Source organism: Monodon monoceros, unplaced genomic scaffold (assembly GCF_005190385.1).
Source record: "Monodon monoceros isolate NGI ecotype Baffin Bay Population unplaced genomic scaffold, NGI_Narwhal_1 Super_Scaffold_15, whole genome shotgun sequence".
Classification (NCBI taxonomy): domain Eukaryota; kingdom Metazoa; phylum Chordata; class Mammalia; order Artiodactyla; family Monodontidae; genus Monodon; species Monodon monoceros.
In genome coordinates this window covers 45,729,633-45,755,272 of record NW_021703771.1, presented here as the reverse complement: position 1 = coordinate 45,755,272, position 25,640 = coordinate 45,729,633, and the positions used below count along the sequence as shown (strand labels likewise).

Sequence of the window (25,640 nt, the reverse complement as noted above, 5' to 3'; positions counted from 1 at the left end):
CAAAACAAGATATACATTTTAAATCACCTGAATTCTTCATATACTTGTCCAGTAAATTCTGTAACTCCTGCTCTTTGTCATTATTAAACTGGGTCTCCATGGCCAGCAGAATGTATTCATCAAGAAGCATTCGGATCAAATGGAAAGAACCTTGTTTATGGATAGGGAATGGGGAGAGGGCATTGTGAGATGAAATGAGGGAGAGAAAGAGAAGGAAAGAGAAAGAGAGAAGTCAAGTTATCTTTGTGACCATCTCGCAACACTTTACAAGGAGCAACTGAAATAAACAAATACTTGTTGGACTTTAAATGACCTGCTAAGACCAACATGCTTAACTTGGGTCTCTAATCTTTTTGTGTACCGCCTGCCCAGCTCACTGTGTGTACTGTCCTGCCAGCTCTTTGGCCACTAATTACATCAAAGGAAAATTCGGATGAAAGTGAGACATGCTTTATGCTTTAAGAGGGCACACATTGGAGTGTGATAAGCTTTAACCTGGGGAGAATGAGCTCTACTCTGCTCTATTTCTGTTTACTTTGTACTAAATAATTAGACAATAGCCAACATGGTCTGAAAAAAGTATCAAGTAAGAAGATGTCTTTCTAGCCTGAAACAAAATGCTCTTTCATTTGAAAAAAAAGGAGAAAAGTAATTTTCATGTGGAAGATGTCCTGGAAAACCTTAAACTTCTTTTAACTGTTCAACAGATTTTCCAACAAAAGTCTTTTTTCATAATAAGGTCAGGTTTAAATATTGTATAATTCAAGAAACCTTAAATATAAGCAACATATTTCAAATAATAGACAATATATTTTGTTCATCCCTCAATACAAGTTCACTGATTTTATCTAATTCTGTTAAAAATTAAATGAACCAATTTAGTTAACTGTAACCTATTTTATAATGCAAGGATTTCTCAAAATGCAACTACTAAATGTGGAGGTGCTGTCCAGGAGATAGCATTATAACTACAAACTAAGAATCTCAGAAATTTTAGGAAAAAGAAGGTATTCAATTTTTGAAAAAGTTAACGACTCAATTTTTTCATAAGTTGTATAGGTCAGGATAGATGGTTCAAAAACATATGACAGCATGTCTTCTAAGCTGGTCTTTGATGCTTGGAATACAACTATGAGGGTAGGTTCCTGGAAAAGATGCAAACATTTGCCATATTTCAATGAATAGCGGTTTTGGAAAATAATGTATTAATTATTGTTTATTTGCTTGTTTAACAAAGAAAATTTATCTAAGCACTGTATTTTTATACATATCACGTCACTCAAGTGCCTACATAACCCAATGAAAGAAATATTCTCCCATTTCTACAATGAGCAGCCTAACTTGGGTTAAGCCAAGCCAAAGAGAAGCAGTGTTAGGATTTAACTCTGCAAGTGGTCTGACTACAAAACCCAGGCTAAAACCGACCATTCTCTACTGGCTCAAGAGTCCAATTTGAGAAATGACAGTGCCACATGCTTAAAAATTGATAGGAAATGTGACTGAGGAATGAATGATGTAATTCATCTAAGAAGAGTTTTATAAAGCGCATAAGATACCAAAGCTAGATGCATTGTTCAAGGTGAGATTATGCATTACTCGAGCACCAAAAAAGCTCCACTTCAGCAGAAAGTCTTGAGCCCTCTTCTTTAATGATCTTCCATTTTGTTTGCTGGTCTAAAAGTAAAGGAACAAAATGAAACTATAGAATCTGTCATTTCATTATTACATGCTTCCTACGTAAGATCAAGAGGTAGAAAAACTGACAAATGGACAGATTGACAGGGCATGCCATTTATTTTATCAAATAAAATGATGTGTCTAGGGATTTTAATTTTCATCTGGCTTTGCCATCATTTTTCAGGTTAATAGGTCTTTATTCTATATGGTTTTGTTACCTAGTAAATTGGACAACGAAATGAAATAATTTACAAAATATTTTCTCTCTTAATTTTCCTTTGACAGAGCTTTAAAAAAAGCAGAAGGTGAAGTGTGAAGGAAGGGTTATATATTTCTGTGAATGATTAACTCTGACTTCTCTGGTCCTGAATGATAATCTGTTTTCCTTCCAGGAGAAAAAAGTCCCTACACTATAACTAGTTTCCTTGATATGGAATGGCTAACACCAACTGGTGATGGATATATTTGTTCTTATGGCCTTGTTTCATGATGGATGACTTGAAGGTTAACTGAAAGAGTTGAAGAAACCACATGAAAACACATAATACTGAGCTCCTGGAATTAAAAAATGCAAATACTTAAAACCATATCTTCTGTCAGCTTTTGTGAAAACGTGCTTTTTAAGAAAAGGGCCAGCTCTTTCCAGTTTCTAAGCTTATCTTTCACTACTGATGTTACACAGCTGTAAACTTATTGACTGATAGGGAAGGAATAGTGTCTTGTAGTCTGTCAAAAAACGACAAATAGAATTGCAACTGTGCCCAGTGCTCTCAAATCTGCCATATTTCTAATCTTGATATTTGACTTCCCTTATTGCTAGGGTTTCAAAAGCTTTTCAAAGTATTATTACACACAGCCTATCACCATCCCCCACGATTCAAGAAATTACAGCCAGTTTAGCATTTACTATTAACAAAATTTTATTTTCTGAATATGTCATTGAAAAATACCTTAATAACTCTCTGCTCTACCACAGTATCCAACCATTCAATAAAAGCCTCCACAGTGGCATTCTTCTTAAGGAGATCTTTCAGTTCTTGGAACACTGTGATAGAGTCATCTACCATGTAAAAAGGAAAAAAAAAAAAAGCAGAATATTGCACACTACTTTGAACCCAAGAGGAAACCTAAAAGTAGAAATCATTAATAATTTTATAGAATAAAAGGGCAAGACAGGTAGATTAAATTAAATATGTTAAAGAAGTTATTTTCATATCCTGGAAACTAACAAAAATTCCTTAGTTCTTTACTCTTCAAAATTTTAATCAGAAGTGTATATGTTTTGGTATATATTAAAATGCAGGTTTATATACTAGGGAAGAATTGTTGTCAGTAGAGATGATTATTCATTTTGAATACAATGCTTTCATTAAATGCAACAGATTAGTTGAAACGTAATGACTGAACTAAGCTAGACTTGTTGATTTCCTGCTTTCTGAAATATACTTTATCTTTAGCAAAAATTAAATTCTGCCCTGCAGAATTGAGCCACTTAAATAAATAATCTTTTATCATGTAAACGTTAAAGGGGCAGTTAAGGATTATCATTTTATTAAAGAGTTTGAGGTTTACTGAATCCCAAAGGGTAATATAATTTTATGTTAAGAAACAGAAAGCAGGACTGAGGTTAGACTATCCCCAGAGAGCAGTGTGCTGTAGCCTATAGGAGGCTGCATTTTTTGGTGTTTTCAGAGAGAAATGATGGGAGAAATAGTGGGTTGTTATCCCTGGGAAATGGAACTGGCCACACGTACTGGCTTGGTAAATTCTGTCAGATTGTCCAAACCTAAGCAGGGCATTTCAGCTTTGAAAAACAGTATTGCATTGAGATATCATTTTGGTGTTCATTATACACCATATGATGCCAAGAGTACAAAACGCATGGAACTGCATATGCGTGTAATATAAAAATGGAAGAAAACTCACAAAACTCAAAACTGTTTTGATTATTCCCAGGTTTTTTCTATATGGATTATTTCTAGGCAATGAGATTATAGATGACTTTTATTTTTCTCTTAATATTTTCTATATTTTCCAGGTTTTTCACAATCGGTAAGTACAACTGTTTTTAAAAAGAGACCAATTTTTAAACTTAAAAGTATTTCTCTAAACCAGAGTTTCTCAGATATGATTTTGTAGTCCAAGGGGACATTTGGGAATGTCTGGAAACATATTTGGTTGTCACAACTCGGAGGAGACTGCTACTGGCATGTAGGGGATAGCAGCCCGGGATGCTGCTAAACATCCTTCAATACACAGGACAGCCCCACTGTCCTATCAAAGAGGTAGGTATCCGGCCCAAGACATCGATAGTGCTGAGGTTGGGAGACCCTGCCCTAAACAAAAAGAGAAGACTTACATTCAGTGTAGATATCAGATTCAGTGTCTGTGCTGCCCGAAATGGTGAGAAGGGCCTGAGATCCAATACTATTCAAGTCAACCTTTTCAATGTCAGATACCATAGAATTCACGACATGCTGGTCAAAGAGAGCTGGTCTGGCAATCTCCATAAAGAAAGTAAAAAAGACAGTAAATTATATCACTGATCCTCCATCAAAAGAAAATTTTAGCTTCTAGAGAAATAGTTCCTTGAGAGAAAAGTATCATAAATAACTCTTTTTTTATTTTAAAACTAAAAGCAGTAGCTGAGATTCATGATCATCTCTGTTAAAGGTTTGAAAACTATGTTCGGAATAAGAAAATAATTTTTTTTACCTGTGGTCATAAAATAAGAATTTCACAACGTTAAATTTCTTATCTGGAACTATCCCAAGCTAGTCTTTCAAAATTCAGGGGGCTAGAAACCTTCATAAAGCAAAGGATCATTTGAGGAGAGGGCAAGTATATTTTAACAATATACAAACATGTAACTCTAATTTAAGAATTACTTTTTTCTCCCTATTTAAGAGAACTAAGTTAGAGATAGTTTAAAATGTGTTGTGGGTTTCACAACATCACACGGGCTCATTCCCCATAACCTATTAATTTTATTAATTGGATTCATTTATTAATTGAATTCATCTGGCAAAAAAGAGTTTTACATTTTACGTTTCATTCAAAAGGTTTTCTTTTTCTTTTTTTACTTTCTATTTTGAAATAATTTAAAATTTACAAAAAAGTTGCAAAAGTAGTGCAGAGTATTTTCACATACTCTCTATCCAGCTTCTCCTAATGTCATCATCTTACATAACCATTGTATATTATCAAAATCAGGTACAATACTAGTAACGCTGGTACAATATTAGTAACTAAACTAACTAAACTAAACTACCGAATTTCATCAGTTTTCCCACTAATGTCCTTTTTCTGTTCTAGCATTCACTCTAGGCTCTCATGTTGCATTTAATTGCTGTCTACTTAGTCTCCAATCTCTGAAAGTTCCCCAGTCTTTGCTATCAGTTGATTCATTTTTTATTTGGTGATTCAAATACCCTCAGCTTACCAACGTACCTGTGCAAGATGTAAGAAAGATGTTTGTCGTTTCAGAGATGATACAAATCTTCGCACAATAGGTATTTTCTTGTCAGTTAGAGCTTCTGGCAAATTTTCCAAGGATGAAACAACCCATTGTTCCCAATTTTTAGCAAAATTTCTTATGTCTGCTAATAAGCTACAAAAACCCCCAAAGAACAAAAAAACTCTATTAAATGCTAAGTAGTTCAAAATGCATTAAATAAATGCAGTTTAATGGAGGTATATTATTACTCTTTGATTCCAAGAACATGACTGAAGTCAGCCTAGGTCTGCCATTTATCATCTTGGTCAAAATACTCAGTCTCCTGAAGGTCCAATTTCCTCATCTGTTAATAGGAATAAGAATGGTATCCAGGGAATTCCCTGGCAGTCCAGTGGTTAAGACTTCTCCTTCCAGTGCAGGGGCTGCGGGTTCAATCCCTGGTCGGGGAGCTAAGATCCCACATGCCTTGCGGCCAAAAAACCAAAACATAAAACAGAAGCAATATTGTAACAAGTTCAATAAAGACTTTAAAAATGGTCCACATCAAAAAAATAAAAATAAAAAAAAAGAAAGAATAGTATCCATGTCACAGGATTATTATGAGGATTACATGAAATAATTCATGGAAAGTGTTCAGGTTAAAACTTGGCAGGCAGAAAGTGATCAATAAGACATACTTTATTATTAATATTAATTCATAATTCAATCATTTTCTATAAAATATTTCTGGGAAAAGGTAAGTGTGCACTTGATTTTGCATATTTTGGCTACTGAGAGACACGCATAGGGATCATAATGCCATTTCAGGTATTTAATATTTGTTTCTAGTAACATATTCTTATAATCCAAATATAACTGTAGAACAAATTACTACAAACATACTAACTAGAGGACCCCATTTAGAAAATTGCAAAGGTTGGTTGTGTATATATTATGAAAACATACAAAAATTTATAAATCCATCAACAATCTACATATTATATCTCAACAAAACAGATCTAAATATATTTAGGATGGGGCATATGTTGGGGAGCAGTGACATAGTACAGGAAAAAATTAGGCAGAGTTTGGAGTTAAACAGACCTCAATTAAAATCTAGGTTCTGCTTCTTAAAAATCAGGTGACTCTGGGCAAATTAATTTCTTTGTACTCCCAGGTTCCTCTTTGTGAATTTGGATCATAACAGTTACTTTAGAATAGTCTGACAAGTTGTTTTAAAATAATCCAATTGTTCAATGATAAGGAATTGGTTAAATAAAGTATAGTATTTTTCAGATGCTGGATTTCTCTGCAATCAATCATTTAAAAAATGCTAATCTATATTTGTTGATATGGAAAGATTTTCATAGTATACTGCAATAGTATGTGTACTATAATTCCATTTTTAACATTCCTAGAAAAAGGTCTGTGAGATACAATAATAACCTAAGACATTAAAAATGTGGTAAGACAATGAGTGATTTTTTTAGTTTTATTTTATATGAGTGATTTTTTAAATGCATTTATGCATGTTTTTCATTTTCTAAATGAATATGAACTACTTGCATACTTAAGAGATAAATACATAAATAGTACTTCTCAGGCTAAGTGAAATAATTTATGTAAGTCTCAAATCCCACACTGTGTTTAATAAAAGTCAGCTATTATTACTATTAGTTACACGGCTGAATGCCTGTCACTATGTAAGCATAGCCATTTTGCTGTGACACAGAAGTGTTAAGTGTACCTAATTCAGAGCTCAGGCTAGATGTTTAAAGACAACGTATTAATAATTAAAAGAAACTATTGACCAGGCCAATATCAATTATTATTTAAATAAATAAACCAGTCTAGAGGAAAAGGTAAATCAAAAATAAAGATTGTTTTATCAATCATCATGTATTTATTGAGAACCAACTATGCTCACCCTATATGTATTTGTGCCCCAAAATACTAAAATAAATTTCATTACTAGAATTCGTTTTTTAAAAATCAGCTTTTTTTTCAAGTCCCTATTGTTCTCACATCAGAACAATAGGAAAAGACTTTGTGAAAAATCTTCAGGCATCATTTCAATTTGAGATCTTATTCCTTTGTTAAAAGAAGGTGGTAATTCCATTATGCTACTTTCTAATTTTGGCAATTAAGACCAAAGTTATAATGAATATAAAATAATTTTCCTTATAGTTTTATTATTGTGATTATTTTCCATCAGTTATCCCCATTCATCTCCCTCTAGCCAGTTTCCATTGAAGAGCTTCCTCAGTAACCTAAAGGTCAACTACACTTAAATATTTATTTTTCACGTGAGCAGCTCTCAAATTAAAGGGATTTCAGGATTGTTCCATCAATTTTGTTCATTGAGGTTTGAATATAAAAATTGAGGCACATCTCTTATAGCTCATACAAAGGGGCAGGAATAGGAAAATAATATTGGTAAATGAATGAATTTCTACTTAATGTTTTGCTTTACTATAATGTATAAGGTTAAACCCTATACAAGCAACTATCATATTTTATTGACTGAACCTACCTTTCAGGCATTTCTTGCATTGTTGCAGGAATGAGTACATCTGTTAGAACCTTAATCACAGCAAAAGAGAGTTAACATAAATCCTTAATATTTCTATAGAAACACATTTACTCTTTGTCAATTACTTTTTATTCCTAGCTTTCTAGAGAATAATATGTTAACTCATTTCTGAAAGTTATACTTTTATCTCTAAAATGCATGTATATATGTAAGCTGTGTGTGTGTGTGTGTGTGTGTGTGTGTGTGTGTGTGTGTGTGTGTAAAAGGCAAGAGGAGCGGGGGTATATAGAAGCACTGCAGTGCTAGTTAAGCAGGTGACACGAATGTAGCAGGTACAGAGAGCTAATTATTGGAACATAAAGAACACTGGAAATAAAGGGCTAGACTGAACCGTAAATGTGGGTGATAGGGTGAGTAGGACCTTGATGAGAACTAGTAAAAAGAAAAAAAGAAAACATTAGTGCTGACTGATCCCAGCTCAGGCAAAACTATGATAAATAAAGGAGATGGGGAACCAGATAGGATATGAACAGCACAGATCCCTTAGGCTGGCTCATAAACTGAGTGTGCCAGCCTGGAGAAGAGAACCAAGAGGTCCTCTTGGATATTTCAAAGATATTTCAACACGTGAGTAGATACTCATCTACAAAGGCCTGTGCAGCTTACCAGCAAAATGCACATATAGTCCGTGTATATGAAACACTAAAACAAGAGACAGTATTGTATATGCCCAGTATGCTAGTTACCAATGAACTGGCCTTGGCAATCATGTACAGGTTTATGGACTAAAAGCTGACCACTTTCTAGGGATGGGATGAAGATCTTACAGAAGTTCATATTACACTGCTCTATTTACAGTGCTCACTGTGCCTCCCTGGGTCCACCAGGAGGAGGAAAAACTTTGTGCACATAACGGTACTTAAACTCTGGACTTTTGTGTTGGACTCAAAGAAATAGACCATTTGTCGGGGGGGAAGTTATGCTTTAAGAATATTTCTTGGAGGTGTTGAATGACAGTCCAAAACAGCTTTACCTTGATGCTGGTAAATGTGTGTGCACGAGTCCAGGTCTTTTCTTGTACCTACTCTTAGAACCACCTTCTTTCCCCTTTCTGGTTACTTCCTCATGTCTTAAACACTTCAGACAATCTGTTAGTGCAAACTAAACCCTTTCTCTCTAAATGATGATATTCTTATTTGACCCAGAAAAATGAGACAATCCTTGCTCTCCTTTGTCCTTCTTCAGCTTTAGCTTGAACTAAAGGTAGAGACTCTATTTTCTTATACTGCGATGAGGAAGAACGGAACAGAGGATGGAAATATGGGCTCCCTCCTCCTGGTTCAAGCCCACCTACAGTTCTTGATGTGCAAAGTTGCTTCTGGACTGAGTTTATCTAGCTTCTGCTTCACTTCTCTGCAAAGTTGAGAACGAAACAGCAGCAACTAACTTAGAAGGATTTTACTTCCTAAATACTTAACAGGACTCCAGCTTGGGTTTTCTTGCTTACTCAAATTATGTTCTAAAAGGAAAGCTTTTGTTTTTCCTTCTGACAATTTAGGAGGTTAATGTAGACAAACTCACTTTAAAATACCCAGATTGCAGTACAGTTTTCTTCCTCAGCTTGGACCTGTGTCTGCTCTAACTAGGGAACAGACTGTTGGGGGAATTAGCTTCACCCTCTTCCCCGCTGAATGGCGGGCTAGATGGCCAACAAGCTCCTATCTGTTTACTATATCCTCGTGATCCTTCTGTAGACACTTAGGGACTCTTATTTGGCTTAAGAACAGAATTGGTCATTAATGCATTAACGCTAGAGATTTCCAAATTTTTCAAGTTATTAGTCCCATAAGAGTGCTTAATTCTGCTTTCCCCAAAACACTGATACTGTGAAAAAGCCACTAAGTTATTTACTCTGAAAACACCTTAAACAGTTCATAAAAATTAACTAAGTTTTTATGGAAGTATGTCATATTTAGAATCATTCTTAGCTGTAAACAGAAACTGATTTTGTTTTACTTAATGAAAATTTATATTAAAATACATTCACTATTAAATATACACTATTAAACTGCTTGCTTTCTCATCAGAAAAATAATTAATAGTGTATCTCCAGCCAGGAATAACAAATTTATTGAAAATATATGGCAAAAATTTAGATGGAATGTTTTCTAAAGAAATATATGGTTCATGTTTGACATCCTAAGGAGCTTACCTTATAAAGAATTGAGTCACAAACACAGAAAATGTCAATGATAACAGGGTTTTCAAGCAGGGGAAGAAGATGATCAGGCATTCCTTGCCAAAAGTGTAATAAGAAATGCTGGATCTAGTTGAGAGCAAAGCGTATGTACATTAATATTAACATTTTCCTTAACATGAACTCATATGAAGAACAGGACAAGAACGTTTACATAATATAGTCAGCAAAGCATTCTTTGTCACTCTTACCTCCTCAAAGTTTCCGTTTATTGCATTGTCCAGGATGCACTGGCAGTGAGTTTTGTACATCATTATTAGGGTATCAACCTGTTTCAAGGAAGAAAAATCTTAACAAAAGCACCCTTTCAGTGCTGCCTTCATTTTGTTCATGCATTCATTTGTTCATATATTCAAACACATTTTTAAAGTTCATGCTATGTACCAAGCATTGTGCTCAATCCGAGGAACCAAAAATAAAGGCACAATTCTTATTTTAAGGGGCACACTGCCTTGTGAAGGGAGAAAGGCAAGCAAATGGACAACTGCAGGACAGTGTGATAAGAATGATGAAAAAGCTGATTGTTCAGGAAACTATGGGCCAAAGCAACATTGTAGTTTTCTGCTTAATAAAAAAATTACCTTTGATTGGAGAAATAAATGTAAAATGGTAAAATGCATCAAATCTTCACACAGTTTTATTAAGTAGGTGCTTGGGTAGTGTGGTGCAGTGGTTTCCTGTGGAGTCAGCTAACACTGAGCGTCAGCTCCACTGCACTGTTTTGCGCGGGTTGCTTTGTCTCTGACCCCAAGCTTTATATCTTCAAGTAAGGTAGTAATAACATATCACTCATAAGGTGTTAAAGAAGATTAAATGAGATATGACGCACATGGAACAATTTTCCTGGTATGAAGTATAAGACTTTACCACATTACCTAAAATTAGTAATAATATCAAATGACTTGCTGACCAAAAAAGATTTGAACATTAAATGTCTGTTATGAAAATTCTTTATTTCCATGTTACACTGATGTTTGTATTACAGAGATAGAAAGTTTTAAACATATTTTAAAATATGCGATGGATTAGAACTTGATAATATTCTGGCAAACTAACAATATTCATATTCAAAACATCTTTATTTCATAAGCTAGAAATATTCCTACCTGTTACAGGTTGTGTGTTCTATGGGAACTGGAACAGGCTTAGAGGTTAGAGGTGTGAGCTCTTCCTGCAGGATACCTGGATTTGAATGCTAGCTCTAATCTGCTACGTGATACTGGGCAAACTACTTGACATTTATGTGTTTTAATTTCTTCATCTATAAAATGGAGATCATAATAACAGTAAATATCTAGTCAGGTTGTTATGAGGACTAAATAAGTTAACACGTGAAAGTGGTTGGAGTAATCCATAATTCATGTTAAGAAACTTACAGTTGTTAGCTATTTTTACCTTCATAGTATCTAGGGTAGTCATGATGACGGGGGTGTCCTACCCCTACTCTTTGCTCTCCAACCTTTGTCCCTGCAGCCCAGCGACAGCACATATCTTTGTGGTTTAGCGCAAAGCTGTATAACGATGACATGCAGATTACCAATCTACTTCCAAGGAGGTATGCCGACTACACACCTCTGGCAGGACATGTCACCACTGATGCAAATGAGACATGCTCTTTACTTTAAGCAACGATTTTATATTTTTAGATAGGTTGCCAAGACATATTTCTAAAATGAGGATAAGGACAGCATGAAAGATAGAAAGGAATTCATAATTCTTGTCCAAAATTAACCCTTTGATCCCTGAGACCTACTAAAGTACAAGTAAACTTTTATCTTCACAAGTATTTCCATTTATTTGTGTCAAAATTTTTTCTCCTATACACAAATCATCAAAAAATTTAAATCTTATAACTGATATTTTATTTAATATTTACATAGTCTTAGGACAATAAATTTTCACTGTAGCATACTTTGCAGTCTTTATAAACATACTTTTGCTCAATTTTCTGAGAATAGACACCACATTACAGAGAGTAGGAGCAGAGGCAAGGCTTAGCTCTAGTAAGGTCAGTGAGCAAGTGGGGGAAGGGTGGCAACTGCCCTGAGTGACACTGTGATGGGGGCAGAAAGCAGGCCTCTCAGCTTCAGCCAGCACCCCGCACTGGGGTCAGCTTCTCCCTAGGAAGTCTCCATCCTTCCTTCGTCAAGAAAGTAGGTGCTTAAAGTGCTTAGCTTCAGCCCCACCCATCCTTCTAAACTGACAACTTACCTGGGGAACCTGGCTACTGGCTAAGAAGGTAAAAGGCAGGGCCCAGATGTCCTCAAGGGACAAAGAGTATTAGTCCCTGGAGCTCATGATGGGGACGACTGGGAATGAATTTAGAAACCAGGGTTTAAGTGTCTTGAATACTGAATGAGAAATGACCTACAGACCAGTTTTCAAGTTGGCAGGTAAGGAAGTCCTTGGAAGCTAGCAGAGAAGCTGAAATAAACTATTGGAATGTATTCTTCACTTCTCTTTTTTTTTCTTTGTTACTGTCTCCATCTACCCTCCTCACCTGGTATATTTACACAGTAAACATCTTGATATGTTTGTACGTAAGCTATCCTCTCCACAAAGGTGAGCCAACAATACCCTCCCCCAAAGAACTGTGTTCCCCGAGGTCCCACAGACTTTCACAAGTTCCCCCACAAGTTGCCACATGTTAACACCTACTGGAGGTGTCTCAAATCTTAAGTCATAATATCACACATTATTTCTATATGGTTAAAAAAATGATGTGATAACCTTGAGGAATGTGATGGGAGAGGAGAATAGTAGGAAGTGGACATACTCCAGGAGACTTGAATCAGCATCTGAGAATTATCTTCTATATTTTGCCTGTTCTTAACTGGGAGAGTAAGTCTGTCATTAGAATGAACACTGGAAGTTGCTGTGCATCTCTACTTATCTATCAATAGACCTTTTTATCAATGTGTCATTTTTATTTCTAGTTTCTACAAAAGCCCATTACTAAAGTAATACAGGTGGACATTGTTAATCATATTCCTCTATCTTTGCACCTCAAAATATGAACTGACTTAAACTTACTATGAAAGATGTTTTCCTCAAATGCTAATAAAAAATGAACATTAATTGAAAGAAGAATGTAGAAATTTTATGCCCTGATTTAATAATGGATCCTACTATTAGTCAGCAGATAGCCAGCAAATGACTCTAGAAGTTCAGAAATAGAGGAGGATTTAGCTTTAGACTTTACTACATAAGCACTGAAAGTTTATTTATAAACTGAATTTTATGAAACTGTTTCTACCTTAATTTTCAACAAATTTTGCAACAGAGCACAGTTTTACAATGGAGAGGAATCTTTGGAATCTTCGAGTGGGGTCCTTGCATTCATCTAGGCATTTCCCCCTCAGTGCTAGGAACAAATTCTGTCCTAGAGAAGTGCTTGATGACCAGTTACTGAAATTAAATAGAACTAGAAAATATAGAAAATATAACGCTTATAATTAAAGAAATTGCATGTGATAGACACATTCTAGTATTTTCTTCCTTGATACTGAGTTTTAAATAAAAATAATCTTTAGCCTTTACGGTTTATTTTACCACCTTCTGATTATGTACTATCATGGAGATGGTAAATAATTAATTGGAAAGTCTTTAATCGATGTTAGTAAATGTTTGTCCCTCCTATAAATCAGTCAATTATGTTTAATTATGTAGATTTCTATTTCCTGCGAGTGCCATGAGATTCCCAGTAAATTGAGATATGGAACCAACCTATCAGAAAATCAATAGAGAAGTATCTTTAATTGATACCTTGTCCTTAGAAATGCATCCTTGGTACACAAGGTGTTGAGCACTGGGGAATTCTGGAAGAAGTGTTCCAGTTTTTGAGCTAAGCGAATATTTACGAGTGAAGCCACCCTATAATTTAGAAAAATGAAAAGAAATAAATCATTATCAATTGTTTGGCTCCAAAATACAATTCTAACAAAATAGAACCTTACAAAATTTCATTCTTTTTCATCCTGCAAACCATGACAAGTTAGGAGATTTGGGTAACTGTTTATTAGATCAAATAACTGAATAAATTAGACATTTCAGCAGAATTACTGTTGCCAAATCATAAATAGTTTCACAGTCTGGATATTTTTCTTATACTTTGGATTTTAGTTTTAGACACTTGCCATTTTTCACAACTTTTAGAAATTTAATTTTAGTTCACAAGTTTACATTTGTTAGTGACATAAGTTTTGAAAGATCTATTTTTAGACTACTGAAATTATTTTAATATGAAAGGATCAGAAATTGCCAAATTTACTTATGGATTACCAAATCATTTATGGATTAAATAAATGAGATGATAATAAGTTAATTAATTTATCCAACCTCAGAGATAATTAATGGTAAAATTGTAATTGGAGTCCCAAACTAGTACTCTGGATTTTCCCATCTCAATCTTCTTCCCCCTGCCAAATTCAGATATTTATTCTTCTTTTGAAGCCTTTGGGGAAAGCATACCTGTGGTAGTTTTCAGAAAATTAGAAAAAATGACAAATAAGTAACATATAATACTGCAGTGCTAATGTACCTACAAGAAACACACACAGAAAGAGAGAATGCATATTCATGACAGAACCAGAGCCTTAGTGAATCAGTCTCCCAGGTCACAACTGATTGTTCCTTCTCCACAAACAAAACTTTAACAAATTGGATTCTAGTAAAAAGTTTTGCAAAGCATAAAATTGTGAATATGGTAAAGGAAGTAAAGTGTTCCTGGCAAGGACCAAATTTCATTCTTTCTCATAGTTTTCCTACATTTGCTTCTCGAGTTTTTGTGTTTCTTTGTGTGTCTTTGTCATACTGAAGATGTTTACTAGACAAAAGCTTTATTACTTACATAGGTAGATTGGGTCCCTACCCTGTCTTATCATTCCCAACATTTGTAGACTCTTACGGAATTATCATGATAAATCAGAAAGAAGTTGGGGGGACTTTTGAGTCCTTAAACACCAATTTCTTATTGACTGATTTTATATATACTTTCACACAAATTTTATACTAAAAGTGCAGTAGAATTTCATTACTTTCAGGTTAGGTTTTAGTTTTTAGCCTTGTTAATCTTTATTTTCAAGTATGGATAGAAAAGGATTAATCTGATTAAATAATTTTTAAGAAATTAATAAAGAACTACTACATAAATATCATAAACTGAGATAATAGCATAGTTGATACAAATTAAATCAGTCTTAATTCAAGATATGCTTCAAAGATTTTTAATTGCTTTGGGTTGTCATTTATGAGCATCAATTATCATTGTGCCGACAAAGAATGGTATTGTCAATGAATAGGGAAAAATAATAAAATGCAAGAAAATAAAGAATTTAATCTGGAAGGAAGTGATATGGCAAAATATGAAAATAACATTTGATAAACATTAAAAAATGCACTTAAATTCTAACTTTAGGAAAGCTTACACCTTTTTCTTATACCTTTTCTCTTGGTTGGAATATCATATTTAATTTAGCATAATTTGGTGAGATTGGAAAAGAGAGACAAAGAAATAGAAACCAAAAATGACAATACATAATGTACATGGTGTATTAAAGTTAGGAATATGAGAATAGTCTCATTTCCATGAAACAAATATAATTAGTAATCAAAAATCTTTCTACAAAGAAAAAAAAAAAACTGGCCCAGGAGATTTAACAGATGAATTTTCTCAAACATTCAGGAAACAAATCATTTCAAACTGAAAAGATTTTTTCCATACAGTGAAAAAGAAGAACCACTTCCCAATTCATTTAAAAACTTTTATGCCAGAATTGGACAAGGACAGAAAAGGAAAGAAAAATTATAGGCCAATCTTGCTTAATATCATACTTGAAACAGTAGCAGACAAAATATTAGCAAACCAAATCCAGCAATCTATAAGAGTGATCATAGCCACCTTAGGTTTAAATTGATCACATTAACAGAAAAAAAATGATAATTATATATATTACATAACCATCTCAATGGATGCAGAAAAAGCATTTGTTTACAATCCATCTACCATTCACTACTTTTTCTCCCTCTCCCTCTCTCTCTTTCTCTCTCCCCTCATCCATGCTAGAAACAGAGGAAAACTCTTTAATCATTCAATAAATATTTATCAAAAACCCACAGCAAATATCATCCTCAATGGTAAAATACTATAAACATTCTCTTAAAAAACACGAATAAGATAAAGTTCCCTACTGTCCTATCTTTTATTCAACATTGCATGAGTTATAGCCTGAGCAGTAAGACCAAAGAAAGTGATGAAAGATTAAATATTGAAAAGGAAGAAACAAAACTAGCATTATTTGCAACTGAGTTGGTTAATTACATTGAAAACTAAAGCAAACTGCACAAAAATTGTTACAGTTAACAAGAGAGATTTTCAGCAACGTTGCTGAATACAAAATCAATGAAAAAGTCAACTGAATTTCTAAAATCAAGAAACAAATATTAAGAACATACAATGAAAAGATACTGTATAAAATAATAACAAATATTAAAATAAAGTTGAAATATCAGTAAAGGGATAGAAAATCTAAAAAGAAATTCTAGAGCTGAAAAGTACAATAACGTAAATTAAAAATTTATCAGAGGGATTCAAAGGTATATTTGAGTAGGCAGAAGAAAGAATCAGAGAACTTGAAAAAAGGATAATGGAAATTATTGAATCTGAGAAACAGAAAGAAAAAATGTAAGAAAAGTAAACCGAATCTAAGGGACCCTTGGGAGATTAACAAGCAGACCAACATACACATTGTGGGAATTCCAGAGGAAAAGGAGGGGGAGCAGAGAGATTATTTGAAAAAATAATGGCTCAAAACATCCCAAGTTTGATGAAAAACATGAATATAAACATCCAAGAAGCATAACAAGGTCCAGTTAGGATGAACTCAAAAAGATGTACAGCAAGACACATTATAATCAAATTTTCAAAAGACAAAGACAAAGAGAGAATCTTGAAAGAAGCAAAAGAGAAGTAACTCATCACCTACAAGGGATACTCAATAAGATTATCAGTGGATTTCTCAGCAGAAACTTTGAATTCCAGAATGACATATTCCAACTGCTATGAGAAATAAATTGTCAACCAAAAATCCTATACATGACAAAACTGTTTTTCAGAAGTGAAGGAGGAATCAAGACATTTGCAGATAAATAAAAGCTGAGTGAGTTTGTTACTACTAGTCTTGTTCTACAGGAAATGCTGAAGGGAGTCCTATGGGTTAAAATGAAAGGACACTAGACAGTAGCTTGAAGTCGTACAAAAAAATAAAGATCTCAGTAAAGGAAAATACATGGGCAATTATAAAACTAGTATTATTGTAACAACAGTTGTAAGTCTACTTTCTGTTTTCTACATAATTTAAGAGACATTTTTTAAAAACAATTATTAGTATAAAAGCTAATATTATTGTAACTTTGGTTTGTAACTCCACATTTTGTTTTCTACAAAATTTAAAGACTAATGCATTATTTTAAAAAACTATTATTGTTCATTTTTGGACACACAATTTGTAAAGATCTAATTTTGTGACATCAGTAACTGAAAGAGAGACAGAGCTGTAAAGGAGCAGAATCTTGTACATTATTGAAGTTAAGCTGGTATAAATTCAAATTACAGTGTTATAATTTAGGATGTTAAATGTAATCCCCATGGTAACCAATAAGAAAATAGTTATATAAGGTACAGCAAAGCAAATGAGAAGGGAATTAAAATGGCTCACTACAAAAAATCAACTAAACAAAAAAGAACAGTAATGCAGGAAATGAGGAGTAAAACTGCTCTAAGGCATATAGAAAACAAATAGCAAAATGACAGAAGGAAGTCACTCCCTATCAGTAACTACTTTAAATGTAAATGGATTAAATTCTCCAATCAATCAAAAAAAAGTCATTGGCAGATAGATTTAAAAAAAAATTATCCAGTTTTGTGCTGTTTACAAGAGACTCACTTTAGATCCAAAGACACAAATAGGTTGAAAGTGAAACATTGGCAAAAGCTATTCCATGCAAATGAAACCAAAAGAAAACGGGGTGGTGGGGGGCTACTCTAATATCATATAAAATAGACTTTAAGTCACAAAATATTATAGAAGATAAAGAAGGACATTATATACTAACAAAAGTTTCAATAAATCAAGAAGATATAATAATTATAAATATCTACACACCTATTACAGACCATCAAAATATATGAAGGAAAAAAATGACAGTATTAAAGGGAGAAATAGTTCTACAATAACAGTTGGAGATGTTGATACCCCACCCTCAGTTATGCACAGAACAACAAGACTGAAGATAAGTAAGGAAATAGAGGACTTGAGCAGCACAATAAACCAACTAGATCTATAGACATAAGCAGAACACTCTACTGAACAACAGAATACACATTTTTCACAAGTGAACATATAACATCTTCCAGGAGACACCATGTATATTGGCCATAAATTAAATTTCAATAAATTTTAAAAGAGAGATCATACAAAGTATCTTCTCTGATCACAGTGGGATGACAGAAGGAAAACTGGAAAAATTAACAAATTTGACAAAATTAAACATACTCTTAAACAACCAATAGATCAAAGGAAAAATCATAAAGGCAATTAAAAAATATTTAGAGATGAATGAAAATGGAAACATGACACAAGAAAACTCACAGGATGCAGCAAAAGTAGTACTAAGGGAAAAAATAAGAAAGATGTCAAATCAACAACCTACATTTACAACTTAAGTAATTTGAAAAAGAACACACTAAACCCAAATGGGTAGAGAGAAGGAAATAATAAAATTTGAGCAGAGATACATGAAATAGTAGAAAAACAATAAAGAAAATCAATGAAACCAAAAGTTTGTTCTTCAAAGAGATTGAAATTGACAAACCCATAGGCAGACTGACTTTAAAAAAGAAGAGAGAAGACTCAAATGACTAAGCCAAAAAATAAAAGATAACCGTGTCTACTGAAATAAAAGGATTTTAAAAGAGTATTATGAAGAATTGTACATCAACAAATTGGATAACTTAGATGAAGTCGATAAATTCATAGATACACAAATCCTACTAAGACTGAATCACAAAGAAAGAGAATATCTGAATCAGTCTACAACTAGTAAGGAAATTGAATCAGTAATCAAAAATCTCCTGAAAAAAGAATGGATCTGGACCTGATGGCCTCACTGGTGAATTGTACCGAACATATAAAGAAGAAATAACACCAATATTTCTTACAGTTTTCCAAAAAATTGAAGAGGAAGGAACACTTCTTAATTCATTCTATGAGGGCAGCATTACCATGATACCAAAGTCAGATAAAGACACTTCAAGAAAAGGAAACTACAGACCAAAATATCTTATGAACATTGACACAAAAATCCTCAGCAAAATACTAGCAAACTGAATTCAGCAGGATATTAAAAGGATTATACAACATGACCAAGTAAGATTTACTCCTGTAATGTAGAGATGGTTCAGAACACAAAAATCAATCAATGTAATACACCACATCAACAGAATGAAGAAAAATTAAACACATGATTATCTCAATTGATGCATTTGACAAAGTTTGACACCCTTAAAAGAAAAGAGTTTGACACCCTTTCATAATAAAAACACTCAACAAACTAAGAATAGAAGGAAACCACCTCAACATACTAAAAGTCATATTAAAAACCCACAGCAAACATCCTACTCAATGGTGGAAGATTGAAAGCATTTCCTTTAAGACAAGGATAAGGCACAGCTGCTCATTTTCACCAATTCTATTCAACTAGAAGTTCTAGCCAGAAAAATTAGATAAGAAAAAAAAAAACATCCAAATTGGAAAGGAAGAAGTAAAATGATCTCTGTTTGTAGATGATACGATCTTGTATGTAGGAAACTTTAAAGATTACACACACACACACACACACACACACACACACACAAACTGTGAGAACTGATAAATGAATTCAGCAAAGTAGCAGGATACAAAGTCAACACACAAAAATCAGTTGCATTTCTATAATATAACAATGAACAATCTTAAAAAGAAAGTAAGAAAACAATTCCATTTACAATAGCATCAAAAATAGATAAAAATTAACTTAACCAAGGAGGTGAAAGACTTGTACAATGAAAACTACAAAACATTGCTCAAAGAAATTAAAGAAAACATAAATGAAAAGGCATCCTGTGTTCACAAATTGAAAAACTTATTGTTAAGATGCCGAAACTACCCAAAGCAATCTATATAGATTCAATACAAAATCCCAATGATGTTTTTCGCACAAATAGAAAAATCCATCCTAAAATTAATATGGAATCTCAAGATACACCAAGGAGTAAAAACAATCTTGAAAAAGGACAAAGTTGGAGGATTCACACTTCCTGATTTCAAAACTTACTATTGATACAAAGCTACAGCAATCAAAACTGTGGTGTTGACACAAAGACAGGCATATAGATCAATGGACTAGGATAGAGAGCTCAGAAATAAACCCTTGCAAAAAATGCTCAAAAGATTTTGACAAGGATGCCAAAAATATTCAATGGGGAAAGCACAGTCTTTTCAACAAATGGTGCTGGTAAAACTCAACATCCATGTATAAAAGAATAAAGACAGACCTTTACCTAATACCACATACAAAAATTAACTCAAAATAGATCAACGACCCAGATATAAGACTTAATATGAGAAACTCAGAAACAAACAGGGCAAAATCTTCACAACATTGGACTTGGCAAAGATTTCTTGGATATGATACCAAAGGCACAGGCAACAAAAACAAAATGAGACAAATTGGACTTCATAAAAATTACAAATGTTTGTGCATCAAAGGACACTATCAACAGAGTAAAAAAGCAATTTATGAAATGAGAAAAAAATTCACAAATTGAATATCTCAAAAGGGATTAATATTCAGAATATATAGAGAACTTGTAAAACTTAACAAAAAACCAACCAACCTGATTCAAAAATGAACAAAGGACTTGAATAGACATTTGTCCAAAGAAGATATCCCAGTAGTCAATAAACACATGAAAGATGTTCAACATTACCAGTCATTAGGGAAAATCAAATCAAAATCAAAATGAGATACCACTTCATCCCCATTAGGATGGCTAGTATTAAAAAAAAAAAAAACCCAAAACCAGAACATAACAAGTATTAGCAAGTAGGTAGAGAAACTGGAACCCTTGTACACTGTTGGTGGGAATGTAAAATGGTATAGTGCTGTGTAAAACAGTATGATGGTTCCTCAAAACATAAAAAATATAATTACTATATGATGCAGTAATTCCTCTTCTGGGTGTATCTCCCAAAGAATTGAAAGCAGGGTCTCAAAGAAATATTTGTACACCCATGTTCATAGCAGCATTATTCACAACAGCTAAACCATAGAAGCAATCCAAATATCCACTGAGAGATGAATGGATAATCAAAATGTTGTATATACATACAATGGAATATCATTCATCCTTAAAAAAGAAGGAAATTCTGAAATATGCTACAACATGGATGAACCTTGAGGACATTATTCTAAGTGAAATACAAATACTGTATGATTACACATATGTGATGTACCTAGAGTAGTCATAATCATAGAGACAAAAAATAGAATGTTAGTTTCCAAGGGCCAGGGGGAAAGGGAGATGGGGAGTTATTTTTTAATATGTATAGCCTTTCAGTTTTGCAAGAGTAAAAGTTCTGGAGATAGGTGGTGGTGATGGTTGCACAATAATATGAATGTACTTAATACCACTGAACTATATGTGTACTTAAAATGATCAAGATAGTAAATTTTATGTTAATTATATTTTGCCACAATAAAAATAATCAAAAAATCAATTACAGGTGAAATAAAGACTTGTGTTCAAAGAATAAATAGAAAAATATTTTTATGATCTAGATTATACACAGATTTTTTAAAAAGATACAAAAATGCTAATCATAAGGTTTAAAATGATCTTCATCAAAAGATACTATAGAATGTTGAGCCATGCCACCAACAGAGAGAAGTAATTCACAGCACATAACCTACAGGATATTAGTATCCAGAATATATAGTCTTTGAACCAAAGTTTTAAATAGAAAAATTATGTGATCTGAACAAACGTTTCATAGAATAGAATTGACCGATAAAAATCCCAAAAGATATTCAAGCTCGTAATTTTGATGTAGTTATCAAAAACAATTTTCAAGTGAAAACCACAGATACCATTTTACACCTATTGGACTGGCAAAAACTCAAATGTCATTCAATGCCAAGTGTTCCTGAGAATGCGGAGCAAAAGGAATGCTCGCACACAGCTGGAGAGACATAAACTGATACAACCATTTTGGAAAACAACTTGATATTAACTAGTAAAGTTAAACATGAGTATGTATATCCTAAGACCCGAAATTCTACTCCTGCACATGTGCACCTGGACAACATTCAGAGTAATAATGTTTTTCAGGCAAAAAGGAAAAAATTCTCCCAAACTGGAATGAATAAATGTGCTGTGATATTTTCATACCATGGAATATTAGCAGTACAAAAAAGGTACTAGAACTACATCTATTAACAATGATGAATTACAAAACCTAATGTTGAACGAAACTAGAAAGTCATAGGGAAAAATGAATCCATTTTTATGTAGGCTAAATAATAAATAATATATTGGTGATAACAAACTGGGCAATAATAAATGATACATAATATTTACTATTTTAATCATTTTTAAATATATAGTTCAGTGGTACTAAGTACATTCATATTGTTGTGTAAGCATCACGACAGTGTTTAATATTCATGGTATACATTCATAAGTGATCAACTTTAAGGAAAGACAAAGGAGTAATTAACAACAAATTCTGGAGTGCAGTAATTTCTGGTAGGGAGGGGGAAGTGATGGGGTGAGGGCACACAGAGAACTTATCTCTTTTCAGCTATGAGGTAGGTCGTGAATTTTCATCTTATGCTTATTTTAAAAACTCTGTGTGTGTGTGTGTGTGTGTGTGTGTGTATGCATGTGTTACAAATAATGCATTACCCAATAAAAATGTTAGAGTGCTATGGAAACACACTTGAGGAACAGAGTATATGTCTTTAATTCTTATTTAAAACTCTCATGTTGATAAATTATAGTTTTGTGCAACAGAAGCTAGCAACACGTGTGGAATATCAACAGGGGGCAAGAGTGCCTAAAGAAAAAATTCAGAAATTAAATTTGTTTGGATATGTTAACAAATGTGTACATGGTATAAATCAAATAATAATATTCTGTCTAGAACATGTAACACAAAAAGAAAGGAGAGATTGATAAGCTGGGAAAAATTAGAATATGATCATTTTAATTCCACTAGTAGATTTTCTATTTTAATTACACTAAAAGAGGTGCCAGATCTTAGACCAGCTATGGAGGTCTGTTTTTTTTTTTTTTTTTCTCTCAACTGATGACTTCACTACTCTTGGTTGAACTATTAAGAATCTTATTTCCAAAAGAAAACAAGAAGGAACCTACAGAAAAGAAACAATATGATTAGAAGACAAGAGGGTCTGATTTATGAGGAAAGATTAAAGGATTTAAGCTGCACAGTTTGGCTAAGTGATGACTAAAAGAGAGCATGATAACAGTCTACAAATATTTGAAAAGCATATACCAAGGAGGGAGGATTTGCTGTTTATCTTGGTACAAAGTTGTTAAACTGGCCATGAATGGTTGATGTTAAGGAGAAGGAAACTCAAGCTATCAGGGAAACTTCCTGGTTGAAATGTATGAAATCAAGGGACTTATTCCCTAGGAAATAATGGCAACTTCATTACTAGAGCTACTTAAAAGATTCACAGGAAAAGAAAGGCTTCCTTTGACCAGGACAAAGTATTAAAACTAGGTTTCATTTGTTTTTTTTATTCCTGGGAATTAAAGTATTCTGAGACTTTCTCTAAGACATTTTTGAAATCTGAACCACTACATTTATGAATAAAAAATTTAAAACAATCAAAATTCATACCACTGACTGATAATTACTCTTAATTTCCTCCACATGTTTTGTTTTGCTTTCGTTGCTGTTGATTTTGTTTGCTTTTATATTATGAACTATTTAAAACTTTAAAAAAGGTATAGGTAAAAAGTAGTAAATACTCATGCACTTACCATCCCAATTAATATATTAGACTTTTTTTTTTTTTTGCGGTATGCGGGCCTCTCACTGCTGTGGCCTCTCCCGCCGCGGAGCCAGGCTCCGGACGCGCAGGCTCAGCGGCCATGGCCCACGGGCCCAGCCACTCCGCGGCACTTGGGATCTTCCCAAACTGGGGCACGAATCCGTGTCCCCTGCATCGGCAGGCAGACTCTCAACCACTGTGCCACCAGGGAAGCCCCAATATATTAGACATTTGAAATATTAAAGCAGCCTCTGTAGCCCTCCCTAATCTCATTCCCTTCCCTCCCCATAAGGAATAATTAATGTTCAGGATTTGGTTTATTTTTATTCAAACCTTTAAAAATTTACCTTATATGTAAATATTCTTAAATAACATATACTACTGCTTTAAAACTGGTACCATGCAGTATGTATCTTTCTACATTCATTGAGCTTTTTTCATACAACTTTAGGTATTTCAGATGAACCTAATTTGATTCTTATAACTACAATTCACTCATTTCCAAAGCAGTATAGTATTTTCCTGTATTGAATATATAAAAATTTATTTTCCCACTATATCATAATAGACTTTCATTTTTTGGTATTCTGAAATTATAAACAGTACTGCAATGAACATCCTCATACATGCCTCCTTGTGCACGGTGTAAAGTTTTCTCTAGGAATGCAGTCATAACGTGCGTGAACTTTCAACTTTTCTAGATATTGCCCCTCCTACCATTCATGAGAGTCCCTCTGCTCCATATTCTTAACAATATTCAAAACACATATTTTGATACTTTTTAATTGCTGTTATTCCAGTAATGGTAAAATAATTACTTTTAGGTTCTAATTTGCATTTCCCTGATTAAAAATTAGATATGTTTATTGGCAGGGATAGGGATAGTATTCAAAATATTTACTGAATATATGTTATAGAACCTGGTCAGTCAGAATGGGCACCATGAGCACCAACACTATTTATCAATCATTCTTTTTCATCTTGTGTGAATTGCCTGTTCATATACTTTGCTACATTTCTATTGGGTTACCTTTTTATTACTAAGTTGATCACATATTCTAAAATGGTGCCATCTGATAGAAATTTCTGTAATGATGAAAATGTTCTATTTTTTAAAATGTTCTATTATCTGCACTGTTCAAATACAGTATTTACTAGCCAGCTCTTGAAATGTAAATAATGTGCAGAGAAACTCAATATTTTATTTTACGTAATTAACAGCCAAGTGTGGCTAGTGGCTACCATACTGCATAGCATAGTATTTATAGATATTAATCCTCTATCATCCAGTTTTATTTTACACATTTTACATATTTTTGAAGCCATATAAACATATATTTGTTTTTGCATCCTGTTTTTCTTCCTAATTAACATTTCTCCATGTCATTAAAAGAGCCCTTTAATAAATGATATAATATTCAGTCCCATAAAAGTCTTATAAATTATGTAATCTTTTTTTTTTTGTAAAAAGACTATTTCTTTTTATTGCTGAATAATATTTCCTTGTATGGATATACCAGCTTTTGTTGGGTTTTTTTGTTTAACATCTTTATTGGAGTATAATTGCTTTACAATGGTGTGTTAGTTTCTGCTTTATAACAAAGTGAATCAGTTATACA

At 33.3% G+C, this 25,640-nt stretch overlaps 1 protein-coding gene across 1 annotated transcript in view; it reads right to left on the bottom strand.

Annotated features, from left to right (window-relative positions):
• Positions 1-25,640, bottom strand: part of RFX6 (regulatory factor X6) — a 54,972-nt gene that overhangs the window by 6,262 nt on the left and 23,070 nt on the right. The window contains exons 7-15 of the mRNA XM_029224323.1: positions 13,669-13,776; positions 10,095-10,172; positions 9,859-9,972; positions 7,647-7,696; positions 5,128-5,287; positions 4,037-4,181; positions 2,628-2,737; positions 1,557-1,674; positions 28-150 (exon numbers count right to left, since the gene is read on the bottom strand). Of these exons, the coding sequence (XP_029080156.1) occupies positions 28-150; positions 1,557-1,674; positions 2,628-2,737; positions 4,037-4,181; positions 5,128-5,287; positions 7,647-7,696; positions 9,859-9,972; positions 10,095-10,172; positions 13,669-13,776 (1,006 nt within the window). The remainder of the gene's footprint in view (positions 1-27; positions 151-1,556; positions 1,675-2,627; positions 2,738-4,036; positions 4,182-5,127; positions 5,288-7,646; positions 7,697-9,858; positions 9,973-10,094; positions 10,173-13,668; positions 13,777-25,640) is intronic.